We start from the raw sequence: 25580 nt of genomic DNA, 5'->3' as shown, positions 1-25580 counted from the left end.
TACTAGTTCATTCATAGAAAGAGCTGATGCAATGAGTCCCTTTGAAGTTAAAATTCGAAGGAACTATCACGTGAGCTTTTCGCTGTTTGAATCCAAGATCTTTGAATAAGGCGGGAGTATATTTTGCAAAGATCATGACATGCCACGCAATTATTAGATCGAATTTAGAGCACATTTTTAGTATGATTTCAAAAAAGAAAAAACATTTTAGAAGCAAATAGAATTCCGATTTTGAAACTGGAACTTTTTTTGTAATTTTAAATAATGAGGAAACTTTGGGCATGTTCTTTATTGAGTCTTGAGTTGAGCTGGATTTTTATACTCCTGTCGGCCTTTGCCAATCCATTATAATATCAATATTTTGAAGAATTTGTCCTGTGAATTATGGAAACTTGTATTAACTCTATACCCAAGTAACCATAAGCACTAAAACATGGCTCTTAGGCAATATTCTTATATATAACTCTGAATTAATGCTTGTTTTGCACTATATGCTTATACAGTGAGCGAAAAAAGATTAGTACCATTATGTGTTTTGCTTGTTAAAATATAAATGATTGTAAATCACCAAAATTATCTTCTACAATTTATTTTAAATTGTTTAACAGATAAATCAAGCATAAGTTAACTTTTTTTTAAAAAGTAGCAATTAGCGTTGAGGACCAAAAATATGAAAAAAAGGGTTCGAAATAAGAATAGTACCACTTGAATTTTTCAACAAAAACAAGATTATTTCTAAAAAATTGCTGGGTAAAAGTGAATAGTAATGCTTCTACGAATTATTTGAATAGATAACTGTATTTTAAGGAGTATTCTCGAATTCCAAAGGTTTTCAAAGGTTTTGAAATGGGGTTTTAAGAGATGCTCTTCTATCGTTAAAGAATTTGATACGTGAGCTATAATACTTTATCAAACTGCTTGATTTCTTCATTAACATTTATTAGTATGATGCAAAATGATGAAACTTAGATATGAGGCTGAATTTGAATCCAAAAAACAGGCCTCAAATTAAAAAAATACTAATGTTTTTAAATAGTCAAACACTATTTCTCTAGTTTTAAGTCATACATGGCAGCACTACCTTGCAATTAAACCGAATTGACGCCCATTTTCGAATATCCGGGCTTAATTAAGGTGTGCTGGATGATTTTGGTCAAGACATAAGTACTTGGTACCGTGTAAACGCCTTGGAAATTCTAAGATCACTAAATCAAAAAATTAGAATTGCACCAAGATCAGTAAAAAGTGAATTTCTTGGGCCGATAATAATCAGAATAATGTTGTACTTTCCGATGGCGCTTGATGGACCAGATGGCTAGCAGTATTATTGCATTGATTTGTAATTGAGTCGGAAGTTGAGATGAGCAAGAATTTTGGCGGTTGTCCATTCTTGTGCTGGTGATTTCTTGCAAATCCGGAAAAGCTTTCTGCAGCGTGAACTCCCACAAAACTGTGTTGGAAAACTTCCTCAAAATGATGAACATGGGCCTAAATAAACCCGGAAAATCAATGTTGAGACTAAATTTGGTTTTAACTGCAAGAAAGGCTTCAAACCAAACTTCCGAAAATCAATCATTTTCACCGAGCCATGCTTGACTACATTCAGAGCCAAAAAATCAAAGCAGTCAAATTTTCCTTCTTCAACCAAATCATAAAAACAAACATGCATGACAACGACGCTTCCGTATTTGAAACACTTTTGCGATACATGATGAGGTAAAAAAGGACGCAGACTATCAGCAACGAACGTCTCGATGCTGATTTCCTTCCCCTAACGACTTTCAACCTTTGGGATCATAACTGATATGTATCAGTTCTGAGCGATCTATGTAGGCTATCAGATGATTTTTTATTTTTCGTTTTGCCTAGAAGGACAAAATCATGACTAGGTAACCGCAATGAACTGTCCAGCATGTGCTACAGCTTTTTTGAACATGTGGTCCTGGTATTTATTCAGATTTTTCCTTTTGAAACATTAATGATCGTCTATCAATAACGAGCATTATCAACAATGATGCGAGGATAGACGTTCGGGAATGATTGAGGGAGCGACGTTCAAAATGTATCACCAAGTATGTCGATCACCGTCGAATAGCCACGTGACGAATAGCAACGGTAGCCTCCGATGGGGCATGGTATATCTTCTTGTATCAAGTTAGTGTTGATTTTCGACATATATTCAATGGGTACTTTTACCACGTGCGTATCACAGCACTCGGAAGTAGCATCATTCTAGCTAGAAACCATTCCTGATTGCTTTTCTTGAGCGATTTTCCGACCACTGGTAGAGAGGGGAAGAAAGGGGGAGGGGGGGGGGGGGCTCCATATAAAGTTTGTTGTTAAGCTTGAAAATTTATCAACCAATGGAACTATAGTTTATATAACAGGATTTTTGGGTTCGAAAAAATGGGTATCTATATCTGTCTGTCTGTCTGTCTGTCTGTCTGTCTGTCTGTCTGTCTGTCTGTCTGTCTGTCTGTCTGTCTGTCTGTCTGTCTGTCTGTCTGTCTGTCTGTCTGTCTGTCTGTCTGTCTGTCTGTCTGTCTGTCTGTCTGTCTGTCTGTCTGTCTGTCTGTCTGTCTGTCTGTCTGTCTGTCTGTCTGTCTGTCTGTCTGTCTGTCTGTCTGTCTGTCTGTCTGTCTGTCTGTCTGTCTGTCTGTCTGTCTGTCTGTCTGTCTGTCTGTCTGTCTGTCTGTCTGTCTGTCTGTCTGTCTGTCTGTCTGTCTGTCTGTCTGTCTGTCTGTCTGTCTGTCTGTCTGTCTGTCTGTCTGTCTGTCTGTCTGTCTGTCTGTCTGTCTGTCTGTCTGTCTGTCTGTCTGTCTGTCTGTCTGTCTGTCTGTCTGTCTGTCTGTCTGTCTGTCTGTCTGTCTGTCTGTCTGTCTGTCTGTCTGTCTGTCTGTCTGTCTGTCTGTCTGTCTGTCTGTCTGTCTGTCTGTCTGTCTGTCTGTCTGTCTGTCTGTCTGTCTGTCTGTCTGTCTGTCTGTCTGTCTGTCTGTCTGTCTGTCTGTCTGTCTGTCTGTCTGTCTGTCTGTCTGTCTGTCTGTCTGTCTGTCTGTCTGTCTGTCTGTCTGTCTGTCTGTCTGTCTGTCTGTCTGTCTGTCTGTCTGTCTGTCTGTCTGTCTGTCTGTCTGTCTGTCTGTCTGTCTGTCTGTCTGTCTGTCTGTCTGTCTGTCTGTCTGTCTGTCTGTCTGTCTGTCTGTCTGTCTGTCTGTCTGTCTGTCTGTCTGTCTGTCTGTCTGTCTGTCTGTCTGTCTGTCTGTCTGTCTGTCTGTCTGTCTGTCTGTCTGTCTGTCTGTCTGTCTGTCTGTCTGTCTGTCTGTCTGTCTGTCTGTCTGTCTGTCTGTCTGTCTGTCTGTCTGTCTGTCTGTCTGTCTGTCTGTCTGTCTGTCTGTCTGTCTGTCTGTCTGTCTGTCTGTCTGTCTGTCTGTCTGTCTGTCTGTCTGTCTGTCTGTCTGTCTGTCTGTCTGTCTGTCTGTCTGTCTGTCTGTCTGTCTGTCTGTCTGTCTGTCTGTCTGTCTGTCTGTCTGTCTGTCTGTCTGTCTGTCTGTCTGTCTGTCTGTCTGTCTGTCTGTCTGTCTGTCTGTCTGTCTGTCTGTCTGTCTGTCTGTCTGTCTGTCTGTCTGTCTGTCTGTCTGTCTGTCTGTCTGTCTGTCTGTCTGTCTGTCTGTCTGTCTGTCTGTCTGTCTGTCTGTCTGTCTGTCTGTCTGTCTGTCTGTCTGTCTGTCTGTCTGTCTGTCTGTCTGTCTGTCTGTCTGTCTGTCTGTCTGTCTGTCTGTCTGTCTGTCTGTCTGTCTGTCTGTCTGTCTGTCTGTCTGTCTGTCTGTCTGTCTGTCTGTCTGTCTGTCTGTCTGTCTGTCTGTCTGTCTGTCTGTCTGTCTGTCTGTCTGTCTGTCTGTCTGTCTGTCTGTCTGTCTGTCTGTCTGTCTGTCTGTCTGTCTGTCTGTCTGTCTGTCTGTCTGTCTGTCTGTCTGTCTGTCTGTCTGTCTGTCTGTCTGTCTGTCTGTCTGTCTGTCTGTCTGTCTGTCTGTCTGTCTGTCTGTCTGTCTGTCTGTCTGTCTGTCTGTCTGTCTGTCTGTCTGTCTGTCTGTCTGTCTGTCTGTCTGTCTGTCTGTCTGTCTGTCTGTCTGTCTGTCTGTCTGTCTGTCTGTCTGTCTGTCTGTCTGTCTGTCTGTCTGTCTGTCTGTCTGTCTGTCTGTCTGTCTGTCTGTCTGTCTGTCTGTCTGTCTGTCTGTCTGTCTGTCTGTCTGTCTGTCTGTCTGTCTGTCTGTCTGTCTGTCTGTCTGTCTGTCTGTCTGTCTGTCTGTCTGTCTGTCTGTCTGTCTGTCTGTCTGTCTGTCTGTCTGTCTGTCTGTCTGTCTGTCTGTCTGTCTGTCTGTCTGTCTGTCTGTCTGTCTGTCTGTCTGTCTGTCTGTCTGTCTGTCTGTCTGTCTGTCTGTCTGTCTGTCTGTCTGTCTGTCTGTCTGTCTGTCTGTCTGTCTGTCTGTCTGTCTGTCTGTCTGTCTGTCTGTCTGTCTGTCTGTCTGTCTGTCTGTCTGTCTGTCTGTCTGTCTGTCTGTCTGTCTGTCTGTCTGTCTGTCTGTCTGTCTGTCTGTCTGTCTGTCTGTCTGTCTGTCTGTCTGTCTGTCTGTCTGTCTGTCTGTCTGTCTGTCTGTCTGTCTGTCTGTCTGTCTGTCTGTCTGTCTGTCTGTCTGTCTGTCTGTCTGTCTGTCTGTCTGTCTGTCTGTCTGTCTGTCTGTCTGTCTGTCTGTCTGTCTGTCTGTCTGTCTGTCTGTCTGTCTGTCTGTCTGTCTGTCTGTCTGTCTGTCTGTCTGTCTGTCTGTCTGTCTGTCTGTCTGTCTGTCTGTCTGTCTGTCTGTCTGTCTGTCTGTCTGTCTGTCTGTCTGTCTGTCTGTCTGTCTGTCTGTCTGTCTGTCTGTCTGTCTGTCTGTCTGTCTGTCTGTCTGTCTGTCTGTCTGTCTGTCTGTCTGTCTGTCTGTCTGTCTGTCTGTCTGTCTGTCTGTCTGTCTGTCTGTCTGTCTGTCTGTCTGTCTGTCTGTCTGTCTGTCTGTCTGTCTGTCTGTCTGTCTGTCTGTCTGTCTGTCTGTCTGTCTGTCTGTCTGTCTGTCTGTCTGTCTGTCTGTCTGTCTGTCTGTCTGTCTGTCTGTCTGTCTGTCTGTCTGTCTGTCTGTCTGTCTGTCTGTCTGTCTGTCTGTCTGTCTGTCTGTCTGTCTGTCTGTCTGTCTGTCTGTCTGTCTGTCTGTCTGTCTGTCTGTCTGTCTGTCTGTCTGTCTGTCTGTCTGTCTGTCTGTCTGTCTGTCTGTCTGTCTGTCTGTCTGTCTGTCTGTCTGTCTGTCTGTCTGTCTGTCTGTCTGTCTGTCTGTCTGTCTGTCTGTCTGTCTGTCTGTCTGTCTGTCTGTCTGTCTGTCTGTCTGTCTGTCTGTCTGTCTGTCTGTCTGTCTGTCTGTCTGTCTGTCTGTCTGTCTGTCTGTCTGTCTGTCTGTCTGTCTGTCTGTCTGTCTGTCTGTCTGTCTGTCTGTCTGTCTGTCTGTCTGTCTGTCTGTCTGTCTGTCTGTCTGTCTGTCTGTCTGTCTGTCTGTCTGTCTGTCTGTCTGTCTGTCTGTCTGTCTGTCTGTTCCTATTATAGTTTGAGACCCCTCCCCCTAACAGGAAGGGGGGGAGGGACTTCCCAAACAATAGACTATTTTTTGCGTAACTCGAGAACCAATCAAGCAAATGGTATCTTATTTGACATGGGGTGGTATTTGGGGACAGGGAATATTTCTATGAATATTAGGTACCCCTCCCTCCTCTCAGTGGGGTGATAGAAAGGGGGGGGGGGGGCTACCTTACAATTTTTCATATAACTCGAAAACTAATCAAGATATTGGAACCAAATTTGGCATGGTAAGGTATTTTGATACGAAAAATATTTCAATGATTATTTGAGACCCCTCCCTCTTTCCAGTAGAAAGGGGGAGGGCGCCTCTTTCATATTTTTATTTATAACTCAAAACTAATAAAGCAAATGGATCCAAATTTGGCATGGGAGGGTATTTGGATACGAAAAATATTTCTATGATTATCTGGGACCCCTCCGTCTATCCAGTAGGGTGATATAATGGGGAGAGGGGGACTCTTCAATAATTTTTACATAACTCAATAACTAATTAAGCAAATGGAACCAAATTTGGCATGGACGGGTATTTGGGAACGTGACATATTCTTATGATTGTTTGAGACCCCTTCCTTTTTTCCAGCGGGGAGAAAAGAAAGATGGAGGGAAGTTTCATACAGTTATTACTGCATATCTCAAGAACTACAACAGTAAATGAAACCAAATTTGGCATGGAACGATATTTGGGTACGAGAAATACTTCTATGAATATTTGGCATCCCTCACTCCTTCAAAGAGGTGGATGAAAAGGGGGAGTAGAGGTCTCCCTTACAATTTTTAGTATAACTGGAGAGTTGATCGATCAAATTGAACCCTATTTGGCATGTGAAGGTATTTGGATACGAGAAATGTTTCTTTTATAAATTGAGGCCCCATCTTTTTAAGCGGAAAGATATAAAGGGGGAAAGGGGGGCTTCCAAACATTTTTTTTGCATAACTCGAGAATTAATCGAGCAAATGCAACCAAATTTGGCATCAAAAAGTATTCGAGTACGAAAAATTATTTTTCTATGTGAAACAATTCTATTCTTGCAGTAGGATGATAGAATTGGGAATATAGGAAGGGAAGAAGAGGCTTACATTCAACTTTATTTTTTACAAAATCCGAGAAATGGACAAATTTTAAACGTGGAAAATCATTTTGGTATGATTCTTTGATTATCTGACACACCATCGTAAGTACATAGGAGGAGGGAGGTGAGTCCAATACAATTTTTTTAGCATAAGTTCTCAATTTATGCTAACGAAGCCAACAAATGGAAACAAATATGGCATGGAAAGGTACTTGGCTACGAGATATGTTTCTACGATTGTTATAGACTCTTACGCTTTACAGTATAGAGAGGGGAAGAAAGGAGGAGGCTCCATATACATTTTGTTGTAAAGCTTAAAAACTTATCAACCGATGGAACAATATTTGATATAGGAGGATTTTTGGGAATGAAATGGTGATGATTATTGAAGATCACGACCTCCATTCAGCAGGGGGTAAAGGGAAGGACAGAGGAGGCGGCTCTCTTACCAGTTTTTTAGCTTAAAACCAGAACATATCAAGCAAAAACAACCGTACTTTATAAGTTAGATTGTATGCGTTCGATTAATTTGAGACCCTCCAGACAGATTAAATTTATCTTTGTGTTACAATTCAAAACTCCAGCTGCAGCCCTTTTTTTTTAGCGATAGCTTATGAGTTATGTTATAATTTGATTTAAAATAATGCCAAGAACACAATACAAATCTGAATAATTTTTGAAAATATCATTTGATTTTGAAAGGTGTAGCAAAGCACACCGGGTCAGCTAGTGATTATAAAAGATCTCCATTTAGCAGGGGGTGACGGGAAGGACAGCGGGGGCTTATATAACCATATTTTATAAGTTAGATTATTACATTATTTGCGTATGATTAATTTGAGACCCTCCCAGCTCAGGGCGAAGCTTAAAGAAACAGATGAAAATTATCAAAAAAAAAAAGTTTTAGCCATCTTGGTATCACAATGCAAAACTCCAGCTGCAGCTCTTATTTTATAGCGGTTGCTTTTGAATTATCTTATAATTTGATTTAAAATAATGCCAACAAATCAATAAAAATATGAATAATTACTGAAAATACCATTTGTTTTTGAAAGGTGCAGCAAAGCACACCGTGTCAGCTATTGTTTAATAAAACAGGCAAGGGGGCCGCCTTGAAATAATATCTCAAATTGTTTCACTATTATTTCAGAATTACAGAAGAATTACAGAATTTTACCCGCCTTTTTTTTGCTGAACATATTAGTACAAATTTTTACAACTTGGCAATATTTGGAATTTGATCTCGAATTTTTCAACAGAAAATCTGGACAAAACTTAGCAGAATTCAGTGATAATTCGAAAAAAATCTATAATAAAGTGACTGAAATCACTCTTAAATTTTAATTTTTTTTTATCGAAACACGTCAGCAGCGTTCAACAAGTATCTACAGAAAAATTGAGCCTAATTTAGACCTCAGTTTGCAGTTCATGTCCATTTTACTTTGAAAACCAGGGATGTACGAACAAATCCGGAGAATCTGGAATGCATACCCTTAAATAAATAATACATCACTTTCTTTTATTTTTTGAATAAAGAAAATATTCCAGTAATTTCCAGCGAACAAGAATTATGTTCTAATAAGGAAGTATTAAAAAAATTGGAACGGCTTTTACGGGAGATAAAAGGTGATACGGTCAAAATTTAGTCAATATCAACTTGATGTATTTCTTTCAATTTTGCATTTAAAAAACCTGAACACCTCTCACTTTGAAGGTGTGTGTGTGTAGAATGTTGCTCCTATTTTGATTTTGGAATTCACTCTTCAGTTGTCAAAATACCGTCCAAGTAAGAAGAGCAGCGTATCAAAATTTTGCTCACACATCGCGAAAATCCGAGCCACTCGCACGCAAAGTTGGCAAAATCGCTAAAAGTTGCCAAATCAATTTAATTAAAGTGTTTGGGGAACGTTTGTCGACAGCCACGAAGTCTGGATCGGGGGGAAACCGAAAATCGGAAGCCGCTGAGACGACAAAGAGAGTTGCCGGTAGTTTCAAGCGAAACCCTAACCTCTCTCTCCGAGATGCCGCAAATAAGCTGGGCGTATCGTCTACAACCGTGCATCGAGCCAAAAAATGAGCCGGTTTATCAACTTACAAGAAGCTAGAGACTCCAAATCGCGATGATAAACAAAATACGACGGCCAAAGCGCTGTAGGGTCCACTTAAAACATTTCCCGATGTGGAAACGCTCAAACTTTAATCAAATACTCAGCCAGGAATTGTTTATACTTTTATCAAATACTCAGCTTCTAATTTCCACGTTTTCACTCCTCAACTGTCAAATCACTTCCCTCCTCTTTTCCCATGCCGTCTTTGATTTTTACATAAACTTATAGTTGTTATGGATATAGGCAATCACAACACTTATCATCGAGGTGCGATCCTACAATCCCCCCATTACTTTTTTTAAGACCAATGTTCAACGTAAACATAGAAATAAATGGGCTGTATTTTGTAATAAAATGTAACTAATGATCATCATGGATCTCTGTAGTGGAATTCTCTGTATATTCAACAGTACAATGCCATCTTCATCGAGAATATTCGCCAAATGAGTCACTTTATACGTTGGCATTTACATTATATATTCCACAGGAGTATTGTTCATGTTTCTCTCAACTTCTGCGAACTTGCACTAGATTGCAGCTAGCATTCACACATTTCTTTCCTTTTTTCTTTTGAAAAGATCTCAATCTCAGATTTGAGCAAATGAATTCTCCTCAAATTTCGCGCAACATATCTTAGATAAATGTCATTTTCATGTGCTCACACACATAATCACCAGATATATTTCAAAATGTGCTCGCACATACCTATAGCTCTTTGCGCTCACGCAAAAATAATATGAAGAACTCGTCTCCATTCACGCTGACATCCTAAGCCAGTGGTTTTCAAACTTTTTTCACTCACCGCCCCCTTTTACAAAACTTTCAAGCACAACGCCCCCTTAGGCAAATTTTCAGAGAATCTATTTAAAAAATAATAATCTGGATCGTTGAAAAACCATTAGCTTTTAGTTTGATGTTGTTGTAAGGCTTTATTAGAAACTTGTTAAAATTTATATAAGTCTAAAAATGGTCGATTTGATTCAATAATGTCAAACGATTCTTAGAATTTGAAATATAATTTCATGATGTTTCAGATTTTTAGAATTTTATTTACATACGGTTTTGTTCGAAAGAATAAGGCAATTTTTTGAAAAATATATGGAAAATTACCAAACATTACAAATTAAAAGCGTGTTTTTTTTTCAAAATTTGCTTTTATGCACTTACACTAAGGTTGCCTGCATTTTACCAGCACGTACCCGAGCTGGACCAATCCGGGATATTTTATTTAAAAACCTGGCAAATTCCGGGCATTTGATTTCATAATTGTCGACCAAAAACCAAGGTAATATCCAGGTAAATTCTATCAAAACCCTGAAATTTCTTAACAAAAAATCAAGAAAAAAACTTAAAAAAAAAACCGTCGTAATTTATCAGCAGATTTTATCGAGTTTTAGGCATTCAAAAAACTTTTCACGATTATTTCCATAAAATTGGCTCGAAAAATTTCTTTCTGGACGCATTAATGAAAATTTAAACAACACAATTTGATTTTATTTTGTTTGTTTTGGCAAATAAAGTGAATAATTCCGCAAAATCGGGGCCTTTTTCAATGAAATCCGGGCGACCGGGCCGAACCGGTCTTTTGGTCGAATTTTCATTGAATATCCGGGCAAAACCGGATAGAACCGGGCAATCTGGTAACCTTACCTTATACCCTTTTGGCCCCAAGGAGCTTCAAACCTCCAGTAAACACTAAATTCTATGTAAGGTTCTCGGACACTTACTAAAACTGATTCATCAGATTAATATCAAATTATTTATCTTAAATTTCAGTAAACAAAATTTTCTATTCACCATTCATTTACTAAACTGCATTATTGAATACAAATTATATACTGTCAAGTCGGTAGAATAACGTCAGAATAGTATTACTTCTTGATATCTGAATTTGAGTCCTGTTCAAAGTTATGCAGCATTCACGGGTCTCAAAGTTTAAATTAGATTCTAATAACTTAATCCAGGCAATGTTAGAGATAACCGAAAACATTGAAAGTTTATCCATGGCAAATGGCACAATTGATTTTTTTGAATCGATTGAAATAGAGATGAACACATAAAAACTCAAAATGAAAGTTCTCTAATCTAAAATAATTCTTAATTTTTTTTTCAAAAAAATCTATCAATAAATCACAGATGTCACCTTTTTTATACAGATTTTTTCGAAGGTATTTTCTTTTTAGCAAAATTTTTAAGGCAATACATTTTAAAGATTATCAAACATTGCCATCTAAAATTCTTCTTTTTTTAGTATAATCCAAAATAGTGTTACAAAATCGATCAACATGTATACAAAATCAGTGACAATATAAAACAATCTTTTAGTTATTTAAAAATAAATATTGAGATTCTGGAACAAAAATTTTCCTGCAGCTCTGTGAAATCATACATATTTTAGTCTTCAACCTGATATCTAATTTTGTAACGTATTTCAAATTTTTGCATTGAATTTATCCGTTTTTATTATTCATCTACGTTGTTTCGTGTTTTGTGAAAATATGAATTACGACCTCATCGCCCCCCTCAGCTCTTCCAACGCCCCCCAAATTTCTACATTGAGCTCACCGCCCCCCTGGAAGCTCTCAACGCCCCCAAGGGGGCGGTAGGGACCACTTTGAAAACCACTGTCCTAAGCAAAAGGACTCCGCTGACAAAACTTTAACATATGCGATCACGTGTCAAACAGTATCTTGTATGCGCTCACGCAAACATCACACATATGCGCTCAATAATAGTAGGGGAAAAGTTCATATAACGCCCCATGTGGCTAATACGCGCCACCCTTGTTTTGAAGAATCTGAAACGTTTCAAGCCTGCAAAATATTACCAATTTGTTTTAAATGCTGTGATTGGTCATGGCAAGTATGAATTTTTCCTTAAAATGCTCCTGTGTCGTGATAATTTCACAATTTAGGTTTTTCTTCGATTCGATCTAAATTTTAGAACACTTTCAATAAGGTGTCACCAAGCGGAGAAAAACGAATAAGACAATATTTCCTGACCCATCGATAGAGAAGAATCTAAACTATGATTTTATGCTAAATAATCTTTCTGAACTCGCTAAGGTATGCTTTTTATGGGTATGTTCTATCACGGCCCATGCGCTCGTTATAACGCGCCAATCGTAGTAGGCTGAAAATAGCATTAATTTTTCAAAAAGGCCAATTTTCATCGAAAATGAACAAAAAGTCTAAACCATATTTTGAGCGTTAATTCAGCCCAAAAAATCTACATTTAATTTTTTTGAAATTTTGATTAGTCCATTTTGATATTCTTTTCAGTCAAAGTGTCTGTAAGTATTGGTGTGTTTTCGTTCTTCGGCTGCTTTCGGGTGTGTTCGGCTGCTAGGCGCGTATTGAATACACAGCGGCGCGTATTTGCAACACAGTTTTGTTCTGTGGCTTTGAATATGGTTTTCAAAAATCAAGTTTTTGAAGCAACTGTAGCAATTAGAGTAATAAAAAATCACAGGCATTTGTAGAAAACACTTTTCTTCAACGATTACAACCATTTTTAACACGATTTGTACGTGGAATACAAAGAAAATTAGCGATTCGCTTAGGTGGCGCATAAAAGCGCATGTTCCCCTACTCCGTATGCGCTCACGCATCTAACGGTATCTAGTCTGCGCTCACGCAATCAACTTGTGCTCACACAAGAAACTTCGCAACAGGACATGATTTGCGCTCACGCAAACAACTTGTGCTCACACAAGTACTCTACTTCAATAAATATACTTACTCAGGATACAATCATCATTCCATGGAACTGGCAATCAATCATTCAATTATGAAAACTCCCTCGAGATCAGTGCTCAAAAAAGTCGAATTCATTTACCACAAAATAAACTGAATGACACAACAAAACTTTCATCCTCATCTATATATACCTACAGACAGCAAAAAAATATCAGGTTGGCCTAGACTAACTACATGATGATCGTGAATATATTTGTTTTATTCAATCATTCGCTCTGCAGTCATTCATTCTACAAAGTCGTGACAGTTTCGGAAATGTGAATGGAATTCAAATGTTTAATTTTAAACGGAAATTTTTAAATGGAGCTAACAAGAATTAGGAAAAAAACACTAAAACACCAGAAAATTCTTTAATTTTTATTTTTATATTTTATAACTAGGTGCTGGAATCACCTGGAATGTCCTTATCCTTTTTAAACCCTTAGACAATTTCAAAATAATTCTAACAGAACAGCACAATATTAACACTTGCTTAAACATTTATTCCGGTATTGAAAGTCAGTTTTTTTCTGACTGTTTTTATTTTGCAACCGAATAACTTTCGTTCCTTATTAAAGCGAACAGCGAAGCGAATTTATTGCAGCAAATGCTTCCAAAAACATCGAACTCCTTCCAAATATCTAACTTCACTGACATCGGCATTTTCATGACTGAGATTTGTAAGAAGATCACAGCCACGAATTTTAAAATGAAGTGACTTTTGTTCGACTGTTAGTCAGAGATTGCATTGTGCATATTTGGTAGATTTTCGGTTCAAAGTAAAATGTATACTGTGATTGAAAAATAATTTCACATTCACACTAGCATGTCACCAGTTTTGAGCACTGCTCGAGATCTTCGCATTGTTTTCACAATTACCAACTTGTAGTCCACAACAGGTCGCGAGGAATGAAAAATAATGTGTACTGCAACTACAAGTGCAGCTACCAGCTATAGGGGAAAATCGAGTAAATCTGATTTCATTGGGAGTAAGATTCGTATCAGTAAAATCTTCAAAATTTGTATATCCCATCATCGTCGCCAATTGAGTATTTGATTAAAGTATAAACGTTTCCACATCGGGAAATGTTTTAAGTGGACCCTACAAGCGCGATCCCAGAGGCTGTACACGACGATGCTGACGAAGTTTGACTGGTAATGGACGACGAAACCTACGTCAAAGCCGACTACAAGCAGCTTCCGGGACAGGAGTTTTATACGGCAAAAGGAAGGGAAAAGGTAGCAGATATTATCAAGCACATAAAACTGTCAAAGTTCGCGAACCTGTGCCTTGAAAAGCAGCATTTTCATAGCCTCCGGGACTGTCAACAAAGAAATTTACATGAAAGAGTGTTTGAATAAACGTCTGCTGCCTTTCCTGAAGAAACACAGTTGTTCCGTACTGTTTTGGCCGGATTTGGCATCTTGCCGTTACGGTAAAAAGGCCATGGAGTGGTACGCCGCCAACAACGTGCAGGTGGTTCCCAAGGACAAGAACCTCCCCAACACGCCAGAGCTCCGCCCAATTGAGAAATACTGGGCTATTGTCAAGCGGAACCTAAAGAAGACAAAAAAAAACCGCTAAGGACGAGCAGCAGTTCAAGGCAAACTGGCTTTTTGCGGCGAAGAAGGTGGACAAGGTGGCTGTACAAAATCTGATGGCAGGGGTTAAGCGGAAGGCCCGGAAATTCGGATTTGGAAAAGCGGAAGCCTAACTGAATATTTTTCCTGAATTTTATACTAATTAAACTTGAAAAAGAAATTTAATTTTATTTTTTAAATAAACGATTTAACCGATTTACACGCGTTTTCCCTTGGCCAAATTTTGACCTTATCGCCCTTTAGGATTAATTTAAGCCTGCAGCGCAAATTTTTTTTTAGAGTCGGGTCATTTCGGGAACTCTAATGTACTCGTATAAGCAATATACGGTTGGAAAGGTCTTGACGAGACAAGAAGGAATAAATGAGAAGCCAAGAAAATCTACCTAAGTAAAAATAATAATTTTTGAAACGATATTAGTAGTAAAAAATGAAATTGGTTTTAGGATGTACATAAGCATCTATGTAAAACTAGTGCAACTTTTGCATCGAATAACTTTTTCTATAACGGTAGATTTTCTGGATCCAATATTAACTTTTTCTTCTCTCGTAGAGACCCAGTTGCATACAGTGAAACAATAATTCCAAACCACGTGTCAAGTTTTCCAGAATCTAATCGACAAATTTTTATATGCCGTTATTACCTACACAAAATTAGCCAATATAGAAATGAACGTTCCACAACAGGCGGATAAGAATCAGCAAAGTGTCATGTACGAACTGCTGACGTAAACGGGAAGCCGCTAATAAACAGAAGAGGCAAAATAGGCGCTTATTACCTATATTCATTCATGATCGAAGTCATTCAGTTATACGATGCAAAGTATTTTTGAATTCAATAAATGTAAACAAACGCCGGCATAAATCATTCGAATTGGTTGATCTCTATATAAAATAGGTTAGATTAAGTTTTTTTGAATTTACCTTACTGTTATTTTGTAATTTTCCTATTCTTCAAAGAAATCATGAACTATCCGAACAAATTCGGAATGGCAAACGCTGATATTATTGATGATGCTTTGAACTTAAAAAGTCTTGTTCGTTTTTTTTTTTCGTAGAATTAAAGACACGAGCATATTTAATCAACATAAATTATAGATTTTCACATCATTATCAAAACACTGGAGAACAAAATCGATGATACCACCCGTTTTGCATCAATACATTGTGTATTTGCGTCCACCACGTTGTTGTCCGTTCCAACGACGGCGGCGTCGAGTGGGAAAAAAAACTTTGTATTGCTGTGCTTTGTGATAGGTGTAAATCTGAATCATACGATCGGCAACGCGCTTGCCTTTTGGTTGGATTGGAGGAGATCCGGGCAGCATTCGAAACGTTAGAGGGCATCAGCAGAGAGCTGCAGAGACGAAAAAAGCCGGACGCTGCAACGACAACCAAATGAGAGATGCCGGTTGGGCGAGCTACTAGCTATACGACACACGTAGGGGAAGTTGGGGTTCTTGGTTGGTCGTTTGAGTATTTCTCTTAACATTTTATTAGGATCAATTTCGAGATTTAAGAAATCGTTTTGAAAATTTTTAATTTTCCACAAATAAATAAGAAAATCAGATTTTCTTTCTCGAACTTCAATTTCCCTTAAATAAATTTTTCCTATGCCGTTATTTTCGGCGCATGCCTGCTGGTTGCCAGCTGGGGAGTTTCGTCGCGGTATGCGGTTCAGTTCGAAGTAAGGTAATTGTACACTTGGTGCTGCAACACGTGTATTGTTGAGATGGATTTTTTTTGAAATCGTAAATGGAAATAATTGTCTCGTCGATGAAAAAGTTTAATTCATCGAGAAGTTGGCTGCCAGTTTGAAACCAGATAAACCAAATATGAAGACTTGGAAAATACGACCAGATACCGTAGAAATAAATTGAGAGCATATTTGTAACAAGTAGTTGAAATCGTATGACGTGTTTCGTGGTTTGGAATCATCAGTAGAGTGATTTCCTTGAACAGAACTTAAACTTGTTTGGCAAAAAATCAATCGACTGATCAGTTGAAAAGCGTTTTAGAAATATTATGGTACGGTCAGATTTGTATAGATTAGGGTTCCCTTATTTTTCAAACTTCTTGAAACTTGGTTTCCACCCCTCAATCTTGATCCAATCAATGTTAAAACAATACTGCAAAATTTAGCTCATCCGAGCTCTAAGGTGACTCTCAAATTTATATAGATTAACTGCGTTGGAATGTTGGAAATCCACCATGGGTGCACGGATTCACCGCAGGTTCTGCTAAAGTATGTGCTTACATGCATTATTTAGAATCATTAGTTCGACAAATCTCTAACGTAGCGCGTACACCATACCCGGACTTCATGGCTTCGTATGCACTTTTATGGAAGAAATGTATTGCGTGTGTTGATGAGGTGTATTTTTGGAAAACAAGTCAATCAGGTGCAGGTTAAAGAAAGGTTTTGGGCCTCGTATGACACCACTCATCAAAAGCAGCGCGATCAATTTAATATATTTCTTGATCGATTAAAAAAATTTCTAACATCGACTGTTTTTAGAACGTATAGCATTCCAGATTTCCCCGTTTTATCCTGGCGTGCCCAAATATTCAAGGAAAATATTGTGGCAAGTCCGTATCCGCCCGGATTCCCGGATTTTATAACAATGGTCCGGTTTTTGTCCGGGAGTATTGACATAATTTTTTTAATTTACAAAAAAAAATCAAATTGAGTAAATATTTGTTTTAATTTCTGATCCGAAAACGGATATTTCATAATTATTTTCATCAAAATTAATAAGATTTTTGGTGAGGCATTTAGCACAGGCATTGAGAACTTCGACGAAAAAATAAAGGTACAAGTTTCTCCTAGCTTTTCCTGGTTGTGTTCGGATAATGGATAATTTTTTTTCTATTTTGTCCGGATGATACCCGGTTTTTGTGTTTGAAAATTTCAAATTGAATGCACGGTTTTTCACCCGTTTTTGAAAAAAAAAGTGGCCAGTGTAGTACTGGAAAGCATAACTTAAAATTCCATTGTTTTTCGTTCGTGCTTCATTAAGACAAGCACGCATATAGAATCGCTCGATCAGGTAATTATTTTTACTTTGTTGAAAAAAAAATTCATTTCAATACGAATTAAAACCTCATAAAATCTGCCAGCCTAACTTTTCATGTTTACTTCATGCCTATCCTTGGCGCTCATTCTTGTTTGTTATGAAAATAAAACTATTCCTGTGGTAACTATGCCAACTTTGTTAACGCACTATGAGAGATTGTCATACAAGCAATCGGACAAACTAATATTAACCCTTCGTTTCATGATTTTTTATTTTTCCTTGAAAATCATTTTTAACAGTTGGAAATGATGAGTACATCAAGAAAAAAAAAATTAAAATTAAATACGATTTTTCTCTTTTTCCATACATTAATTGTTGCAAATCTGATACTTTATGAAACGAAGGGTTAATTGGAGTTTTGGTTTTTTCAACACTTTTGTTTGTATTTCGAAATGATCGACGATGTCCAGTGAGTTTTATAAAATAATCAAACAGAATTTACTAGTTGTCTATACGTTTCGAGCTACTCGAGGAGTAGCTTTTGTTTGATTAATATTAAAACTCACCGAAAAATTTCGATAATTTCGAAATACAAACATGTATTGAAATATTTTCAACAATTTGACTGTCATTTCTTTTGGTTACGATCGTAAGATCAAAAGGTTATATTTCACGATCACATTTTAGAAATTAAATATTAAAATTTCAAAAAAAATTTTTTATTAAAAATTTGGAAAAATTATACAAGTATTTGAGCGGAACTTAGGTCCCTTTCATTTCAGTGGCTGCCCTTTTATATTTTAAACACTTCTAGCCAGCTCTTATTTGTGAAAAAAAACACGTTTTAAAAGTTAAGATAACATAGGTAGCCCGTTAGGATACCAAGTTTCAAAGTAAAAGACGGGTGACCTAGAAATCTGGAAACATAGAGGATAGGTAAAAAAAATGACACTGGTGGAATTCTAAAAAAGCTTCAAATCTTGAGATCCGAATTGAACTTTTCAGAACTTGTTAAATATCCACGTAAAACATGATAAAAATCATCCGGACCTAAATGATCTTGTCCGAAAACTTTAATTATTTAATTTTTTCTGATTTCCTTCATTTTCTCATACTTCATATTCTGATTAGTGATTCTGAAGGATCTCAACACTGTATTTTCATAGAGATTAACTTTTGCCTTTATAAATTTGCCTTGTTACTTTTTTATGAAACATATATATGTTTGCAATTTTTCCTTATTTTTCAATATCTTATGAATGGAAGAGTTCTGGAATACGAGCTTTATTTAAACAAAGTTTCTGCTTCCTAAAAAAAATTATTTGAATTTTTTTTCCGATTTTTGGCCACGTGATTTCTCATAGTACAACACAGTGCCATGTTTTGTTGATTTTTCTGTGATTTCTCTGCTACTTTGATCATGAGGTTTGACAGCTCTGAGCGCTAGTGGCGACTCCACCCGGAAAATTAGCTTTTTCCAGCGATCCATTATCTATGTAAAATAAAGTTTCTTGATCAAATGTATCACATTTGAGATATGCTTCTCAGTGAATCGCACTTGCGTCAAGCGATAAAAAGCAGGGCTGGTAGCGAGTCACCTTTTAGTGACTTGGTCACTTTTTTTGGGTCAGTCACTAAAAAGTCACTTTTTTCAGCATTTGGTCACTAAAGTCACTATTTTCCGAAAAATGGTCACTTTTATCACCAAAAGTCACTTTTTTCACCGAAAATAAACCAATGAAAGAGTAATAATGGAATGAAATAGTAATCAGTCAGTCAGAAATTTTTTTCGCCTCCGGCGGAATTTTGGCTTGAAACATTTCGATCTACAACATTATTTGACGTTCATGAATTGAAACTAACTTTGGTAGATTTTAATTTTTAGTTCAATCAACCTTTTGTATTGGAACCTCAAAACTTGATATACACAAAACCTATCTCGTCTTTAGAATGGGTTTTTATTAAGATGTGTAACTAAGATTGAGATTGAAACGAACCATTTTTTTTTTATTAAAAAAATGTTTTATGTCATAACAAATGTTATGTTGATATGAAATATTCTTAAAAAATCAATTTCATACTAAATTTTATTTAGTGTTTTTTGTTCTTCTAAATACTTAAAAAAAAGGGTTCTAAAAATTTACACAAGGTCACAAAATTTTACATTTTTCTTGGGTGCAATGAATTTAAACGGTAATTTCAACTAATTTGGGTTCCCCGAATCTAAATATGTATGCAATTTTTCTATCAGATTTGGTTATTGAAATGACTTTTGAAAATAATTAAAAATCTTTAGAGAAGTTTCTGCACTTTTTTTTTTACAAAAACTCAAATCAAAAACATATTATTTAAAATTAAAAGTTTTATATGAATTGATGAGCTTTAAATAGAATCAAGTTTTTTTACGCTTTCTGGACACTGTTTACCAAATCAATAATTTAAAAAAATAAGCACCAAAATGGTTATAGTGAAACATGTTTATTGAAAAAACTCCTCCTGAAATGTTTTTTAAAACTAATCTTTTTTATTTCCATTCTGTTTTTTTAATTTTCAAATAAATTTACCGAATTTTATTGTACAGTTTTTTTTTCAATTTTCTAATCAACTTGCCGGATTTTTTTTTTAATCAAACTTTTTAAATTTTTAAGACATATTTTTAACAATTGTTTTCTTGTTTTTAAATTCTGAATTTTCGTGTTCTTCAACCATAAGCCTTTAACTCCAAATTTTTAATAATAAAACATAATTTAAAGCTTCTGTTCTTTCAGGACCCAATATTTTAATCAAAAGAGACAAAATACTCAGAGCTTGTAATTTAAAGCTTAAAAACCTGCGATTGAAAATTTAAAAACTTTTTATTAATATTTTTTATATGAAATCATGTTTTTTGGCTCGATCATGATTTTTAAATTAATCTAAAAAGTTTGAAAAATTGTTCTAAGTAGCAACTTTAAAAATAAATTTTAATACGCAGTGTTAACTAACTTTGTATTTGATTTGTGCTTTCAATATAAATAACAAAAGTTTTGAACTCATTATTTTTAATTTTTCATCAGTTTTTATCATTTACGTAATTACTCATTTTCTAACATTTCTTTGTCAGTGTAGTTGAACATGAAATTATTATTTAAGCTTCAAAAATGAAATATTCATAACTGGGGGATTTTACTTTATTAAAGGTTTTATGTCTGGCTTATATAACTAGCACTTTATAAATATATTCTTCTTTTTATCAAATTAAATTAAAACATCGATCATTGAATAATTTCTGTTCAAAATTTATTTCTTATTCAGTAATCGGTAATTCACATTTTAAATCGTGATTAAATATTTTTTGTTCAAATTAAAAAAATTACAGCGGAATTTCTCACTAAACTTCCAGTTGAAAATGAGGAAAAGAATTCCATATTTAGATGAATATAAATTAACAATTATTATCATTTTCCTAACATCTATTCATGGTAAGTTTTGTACAAGATTGGACATTTATTTTAGAATTCAGATTTTTTAAATTTTAAATTAGCTAAGAAATTCTTTTGAAACTAATTTATTTCTTACTTTCTTGACTTATCGAAAATTTGAAAAATTCATTGTAATATGTTTCCAAAATTTTGTTTATCAGTTATCTTTTTAGTTTGTGTGTTGAACATGATTGACAAACGGGCTTTCCTTTTCAATTTTTTATTTTTGGTTTTGTTATTATTTTTATCTAAATTTGAATTTCGTTTCGAGTTTTAATTCGAATTGAAATAGAATCGGTATTACGTATCTCGTTCGAGTTCTAAATTTTAACATACTAGATTTCGAGTAAACCGGGTAGTAGATCATCTCGAAACGTTCCATTAGAATCGAGCTCGTTCAACATCGCTAATGCCAAAGTCGGTCGAAACGAATGAAACTCGATTGTTTCGAGTTCCATAATCCCGCCCTAGATCTTGAAGTTTTATGTTTTATGTTTAAAATTTAGGATCCAATTTTTAACTTTAAGGCGTATGAGGGTCGTCTTAGAGTTATAAAATCATAGTGAAATATGGCACAGATTGTTATCTTCATTAGTAGATTTATCTAAGGGAGTAAGAGTTGTATAATTTTGGGTTTGAAAAACCTCCATATATGTAGCTAAGAGCCACGCTAGCGTACAAGGAAAACAGAGAGTTGCCTGAATACACCAGAATTTTAAAACAGATTCTTATAGTTTATTATTATTATCAGAAAACCTAACCACTGACAATACTGACTTGTCCAGTCAGTCGATTTCGATTGTTTGATAATTTTTTCAGCAGTACTCAAGATCGATTCCAGAGTGCGCATCGATCGTTTTTGATAAAACTTTATCCCAGTTGGAAAGTGCACCCAACTGTCAAGGAAAGACAGGCAAATTCGATGTTAAAATCGGGGTAAACAGGTACATGGATTTTTTTGTCAAATTTCGCAAGGTTCGCAACACCGACGATAGGTGGCAAATTAGACAGAAAATGATCGGATTTTTGTTCTAAGTGTCATGTCAGTGTTACAAGGATTTAACCATCAGGGTATAACGCTTATACTTTACGTATACATTTTCTAATTGAAATCATTAATCGCGGAGAGGTTATCAACCAGAAAAGTTAGCCTCAAAGCCTTTGAGTCAAAGGTGATTGACATTCATTAACAAATAACTCCGAGATTTAGGGATAAAGCAAACAACTTATTTGTACAACTTCTTCTACATTAGGGCCTTGTTCAACAGGAGTTGACCACCGATTTCACTGATATAACTTGTCAAATATGCCTTTGTCACCAGAATAAGTATCACATAGGAAAAGCTGTATAGAGTATAGTTAATCAAACATGCTTCAATGTGTGTGGATCACACAACTAACAAGCAGACGGGAAGTCGTTATCCGAATAAATTTAAGCAGCTTTGAGTTCGTTGTATGTTATGCATCGTAATTCTAACGACAACTTTCAGAATGCGCTTTTCTATCGCAACACATCAATGAGCTCAGTTTTCTTTAATGTAAATGGAGCCCAAACAAGGAACGTGATAAACGTGGGGAAAAAGCAAAATTAACGCAAACACACCTTTCGTTTTCGGGCGCATCGATCGAGAGAGCACTGAAGATTGTTTGGGTACAACAATCGAGCGCTGTATACCTATAGGTATACAGCTGGTAGTACCTGAGGTAATTATACGTCATTAAGTACGCGCATGTGCCCCCGGTTACTTGTTGTGAGTATGATTCAGAAAACTTGATTGTGGCGTGGTTTGTATGAACTTTTTTTTCTTTTGGTTATTTTGACGCAGATGACGAGAAAGGTTTCCGGCAATTTCTTTCCAACATTTCGGCTCGGCAAGGTCAAGGGCCCATAAATTCTTGCTATTAAATTAGTTCAAGTGACCCCCAAGAGATTACTCGTTGGATGCTCACATATTTTTTCGACGAATGAAACTATTTTTGGCTGATGACCGACCGAAAACGTAAGTGTTCTTCGTTAGAACGAAATCACAAAGGTATAAGGAACAGTCCAGAAGACCTTGAAATCTATCTAATCAATAGAGCTCGAACCGAATTTCATACCAAGGGGAAAAATATATATTTCTAGACTCACCATCCATCGCACCAAACTCGGATTTCTTTCCTGGAATCTCCGTTGACAGTGTGATTTTCCATGGCTAGTAGTTACACCCCTTTTATCCTTATTTTGTAGAGCTAACACACAGAACTTCTTTTAATCCACAAGATTTCAGATTCTTCTGGCTGGCTGGATTCTCACTGGATTGACCGATCTTCCGACTGCAACCACTCCCGGCACTTGAAGGCGAAAAAATGGAAACGTTTTAGCACCAGCTGACCACTTTTATAGAAGCAGCCTATATAGTCGAGATGCTGATAAAGAACCGTACTGGTATTGGGCTCGGAATAAATAGCAAATCCCGATTAAAAAACTACGCTGAACCTACCAGATGAATTCGTGAAGTTGTACAATCTTAGAGCGAGTGTGATTAACGAAAAACACACCAGCAAGCAATTAGCACAACAATTCTGTTCCCGCAGGATCAGGGACCCGTTTTCTTCTTAAAGGAGGAGTTTTATTCTTGGCTTCAAGGAATTCTGTCCGTTCCGAAGTACAGAAATCTAACACGTCTTCCACGAATCAGTGACGATGAAGGACTGACTGAGCTGACGTGATTCGGCTCTCTCCGTTTCTAGCTAGGCGTTTTCAAAGACTTGCTCCGGCTCCTCGCTTGAGAAGAGGCAGCTGACGAATGAGCAAATGATGGAAGAAAAATAGACGAGGAAAATATGACAGCCAAGCAAGTCAACAAAGCGGTTTGCTTCGATTTTCCCCCAACTTTCGTTTTACGCCCAGCCAGCCGGATAGTGAATGACAGTAGGTAGAAGAAAACGTGGAAAATCGAAAAAAAACGTGAGAGAGAACGTGAGCTTTGCGCAAGCTTTTCAATGGGGTTCGGTCTAGAAGTTCGACTGAATCGAGGGTGATGCATTGAAAACATTCGAACTCGAGCTGCTAAACACTAATAAGTCCGCTAACTTTTTGCTACCGAACTAAAGTTGCCGATAAATTTTCGATTTCGTTGCCGCTATTTTAAAAATTTATGAATCAGTCTACAAGAAGCACATCTCAACAAATAACCGTATGTGGACGGGACGACTGACTGAAAAATTTTTAATCAAGGTCGTGAGCTGAACATTTGCAACGAAAAAAAACAGTATCGAAAAAAGATACATTTTTTGATACTTTTTTCAGTGTTGAATTTGAAATGATCACTTTTCAGCGCACTGAATTGCATAATTCCAATTTGATAATTTTTTTTTAATGATTTTTTTGGAAAATAGCTGTTTTTCTCCAGATTTCGAAATTCCATTAAAACCTTTAAGTCTCAATCAATCACAAACATCTTCCTGCATCTAATGAACAATGTTTAGTAAAAATTTGCAAAACCGTATTGAAAAAATTTAACAATTTCAGAATTCATTCTCGACCTAAAATTTCTTCTTCAAACCTAGGTCAGGTAAATAGAAATTCGCTGCAGCATTTTTGCAGCATTTTTTTACTTTTCGACAGAAAAATGAGCACTTTTGAAAAGATTTGTAATCGTTTATGATAAAAATTTGTGCTGGAACAAAAAAAAAACAACAAAGCTATTGTTCATAGATGAGGCATCCTCAGTTCGGTGAAACTTATAAACTTATCCAATGCAAAACTCTCTCAAAGACTTAAAAAAAAGTTTTAAGAATGATCATTCTAATGGAACAAAATTTGATACCTGCTCACTGGTCGGTGATTTAATCAGACCAATTTGACATTTGAGCGCTGTTTTTTGTTTTTTTTCCTTTGTTTCCATCCCTGGTTTCAAACCTGTTGAGTTGTGTCATTTTTTTACTACTTTGATGATCCTCATATCAGCACAATCACATCTGAAACTTGCTATCATGATACCTTTATCATCAATTATTATTGAACTTTTATTGCGCACATTAGGATAGTCTTATTTCAAATAACTGTTTAACATCATAGTACTTTGAAATAGACAAGGTAGGCTATTCCGCCCTCTTCAACTGTGTTGGTGAAAGGCTCCAAAAAATAGTTATGAGAATTGTTAGCAAATGTATGGAATTCATCTAAAAATCTTACTTTTTGAAGAACTGGTTAGCAATAAAATTACGAAAAAAATATCAGCTTATGCTTTTTAATACCATCAACTATGTTTGGCTCTTTGAATAAGTAAAAAGTTTTATTTGGTTGGTTTTTTGGCGACTGGAAAACAAAAATTAGGTTGATTTTCGTAATGTGATAGTAAGTTCCTGTGAAAATTTCCAAAGTCATCTCACAAAACGACTTATAGTCATCGAAATATTATGTACACTGCTTATTTCATAAAATCTTTGCTAAGAATGCAGGAATTTTTTTCATTGATTTTATCATACATTCGGGGACGACGACAAATTTTTCTTTTTAATGTTCACAAATTATGTAGAATACTGGCAAATTTTATGCAAACTTACCGTTTCATATGACCTCTGAGAATCAATCTTTGGTTTCAAGCACTTTTCAGAAGAAACAAACGGCTAATAAAGACAAAATTTACGATTTTGATTTCTATTCCATAGAAAACCAGTAACATTTCATAACTATTTTTGTTTGTAGTAGGAATGCCGTGTACATACACGGAGCTGCCAAATGAGGTTAAGCGCAATGGCCTACCTGTTATATTTCAAAGTACTATGGTTTAACATCTAAATTTTTCTGGTTATAAATTGTTTGCCTTTTTTTCTATGATTTGACCGCGAAACTGCATTATTTTAAAATGTTAGAAAACTAAACTTGAAAGAGCAAAAAAAAAACATTGATCGAATCATGAAATCCCTAAACTAGGGGATATAGGG

The 25580-nt window shown here is 36.5% G+C and overlaps 1 protein-coding gene across 4 annotated transcripts in view; it reads right to left on the bottom strand.

The window, feature by feature from the left end:
- The window catches only part of LOC129745776 (ethanolamine-phosphate cytidylyltransferase), a 42958-nt gene extending 19525 nt beyond the window's left edge, over nucleotides 1-23433 (bottom strand). Inside the window, exons 1-2 of one of the 4 annotated variants that reach the window (XM_055739113.1) lie at nucleotides 23132-23433; nucleotides 22780-22982 (exon numbers count right to left, since the gene is read on the bottom strand). In XM_055739113.1, the coding sequence (XP_055595088.1) occupies nucleotides 22780-22841 (62 nt within the window). In that variant the 5' untranslated portion in view covers nucleotides 22842-22982; nucleotides 23132-23433. Of the gene's footprint in view, nucleotides 1-22779 lie in introns of all 4 variants that reach the window. The other 3 variants (XM_055739116.1, XM_055739115.1, XM_055739114.1) reach the window with 3 other exon arrangements.
- Nucleotides 23434-25580: the final 2147 nt, after the last annotated feature.

This window comes from Uranotaenia lowii, chromosome 2, assembly GCF_029784155.1.
Source record: "Uranotaenia lowii strain MFRU-FL chromosome 2, ASM2978415v1, whole genome shotgun sequence".
NCBI classification, from domain to species: domain Eukaryota; kingdom Metazoa; phylum Arthropoda; class Insecta; order Diptera; family Culicidae; genus Uranotaenia; species Uranotaenia lowii.
This window is presented reverse-complemented; position numbering and strand designations above follow the sequence as displayed.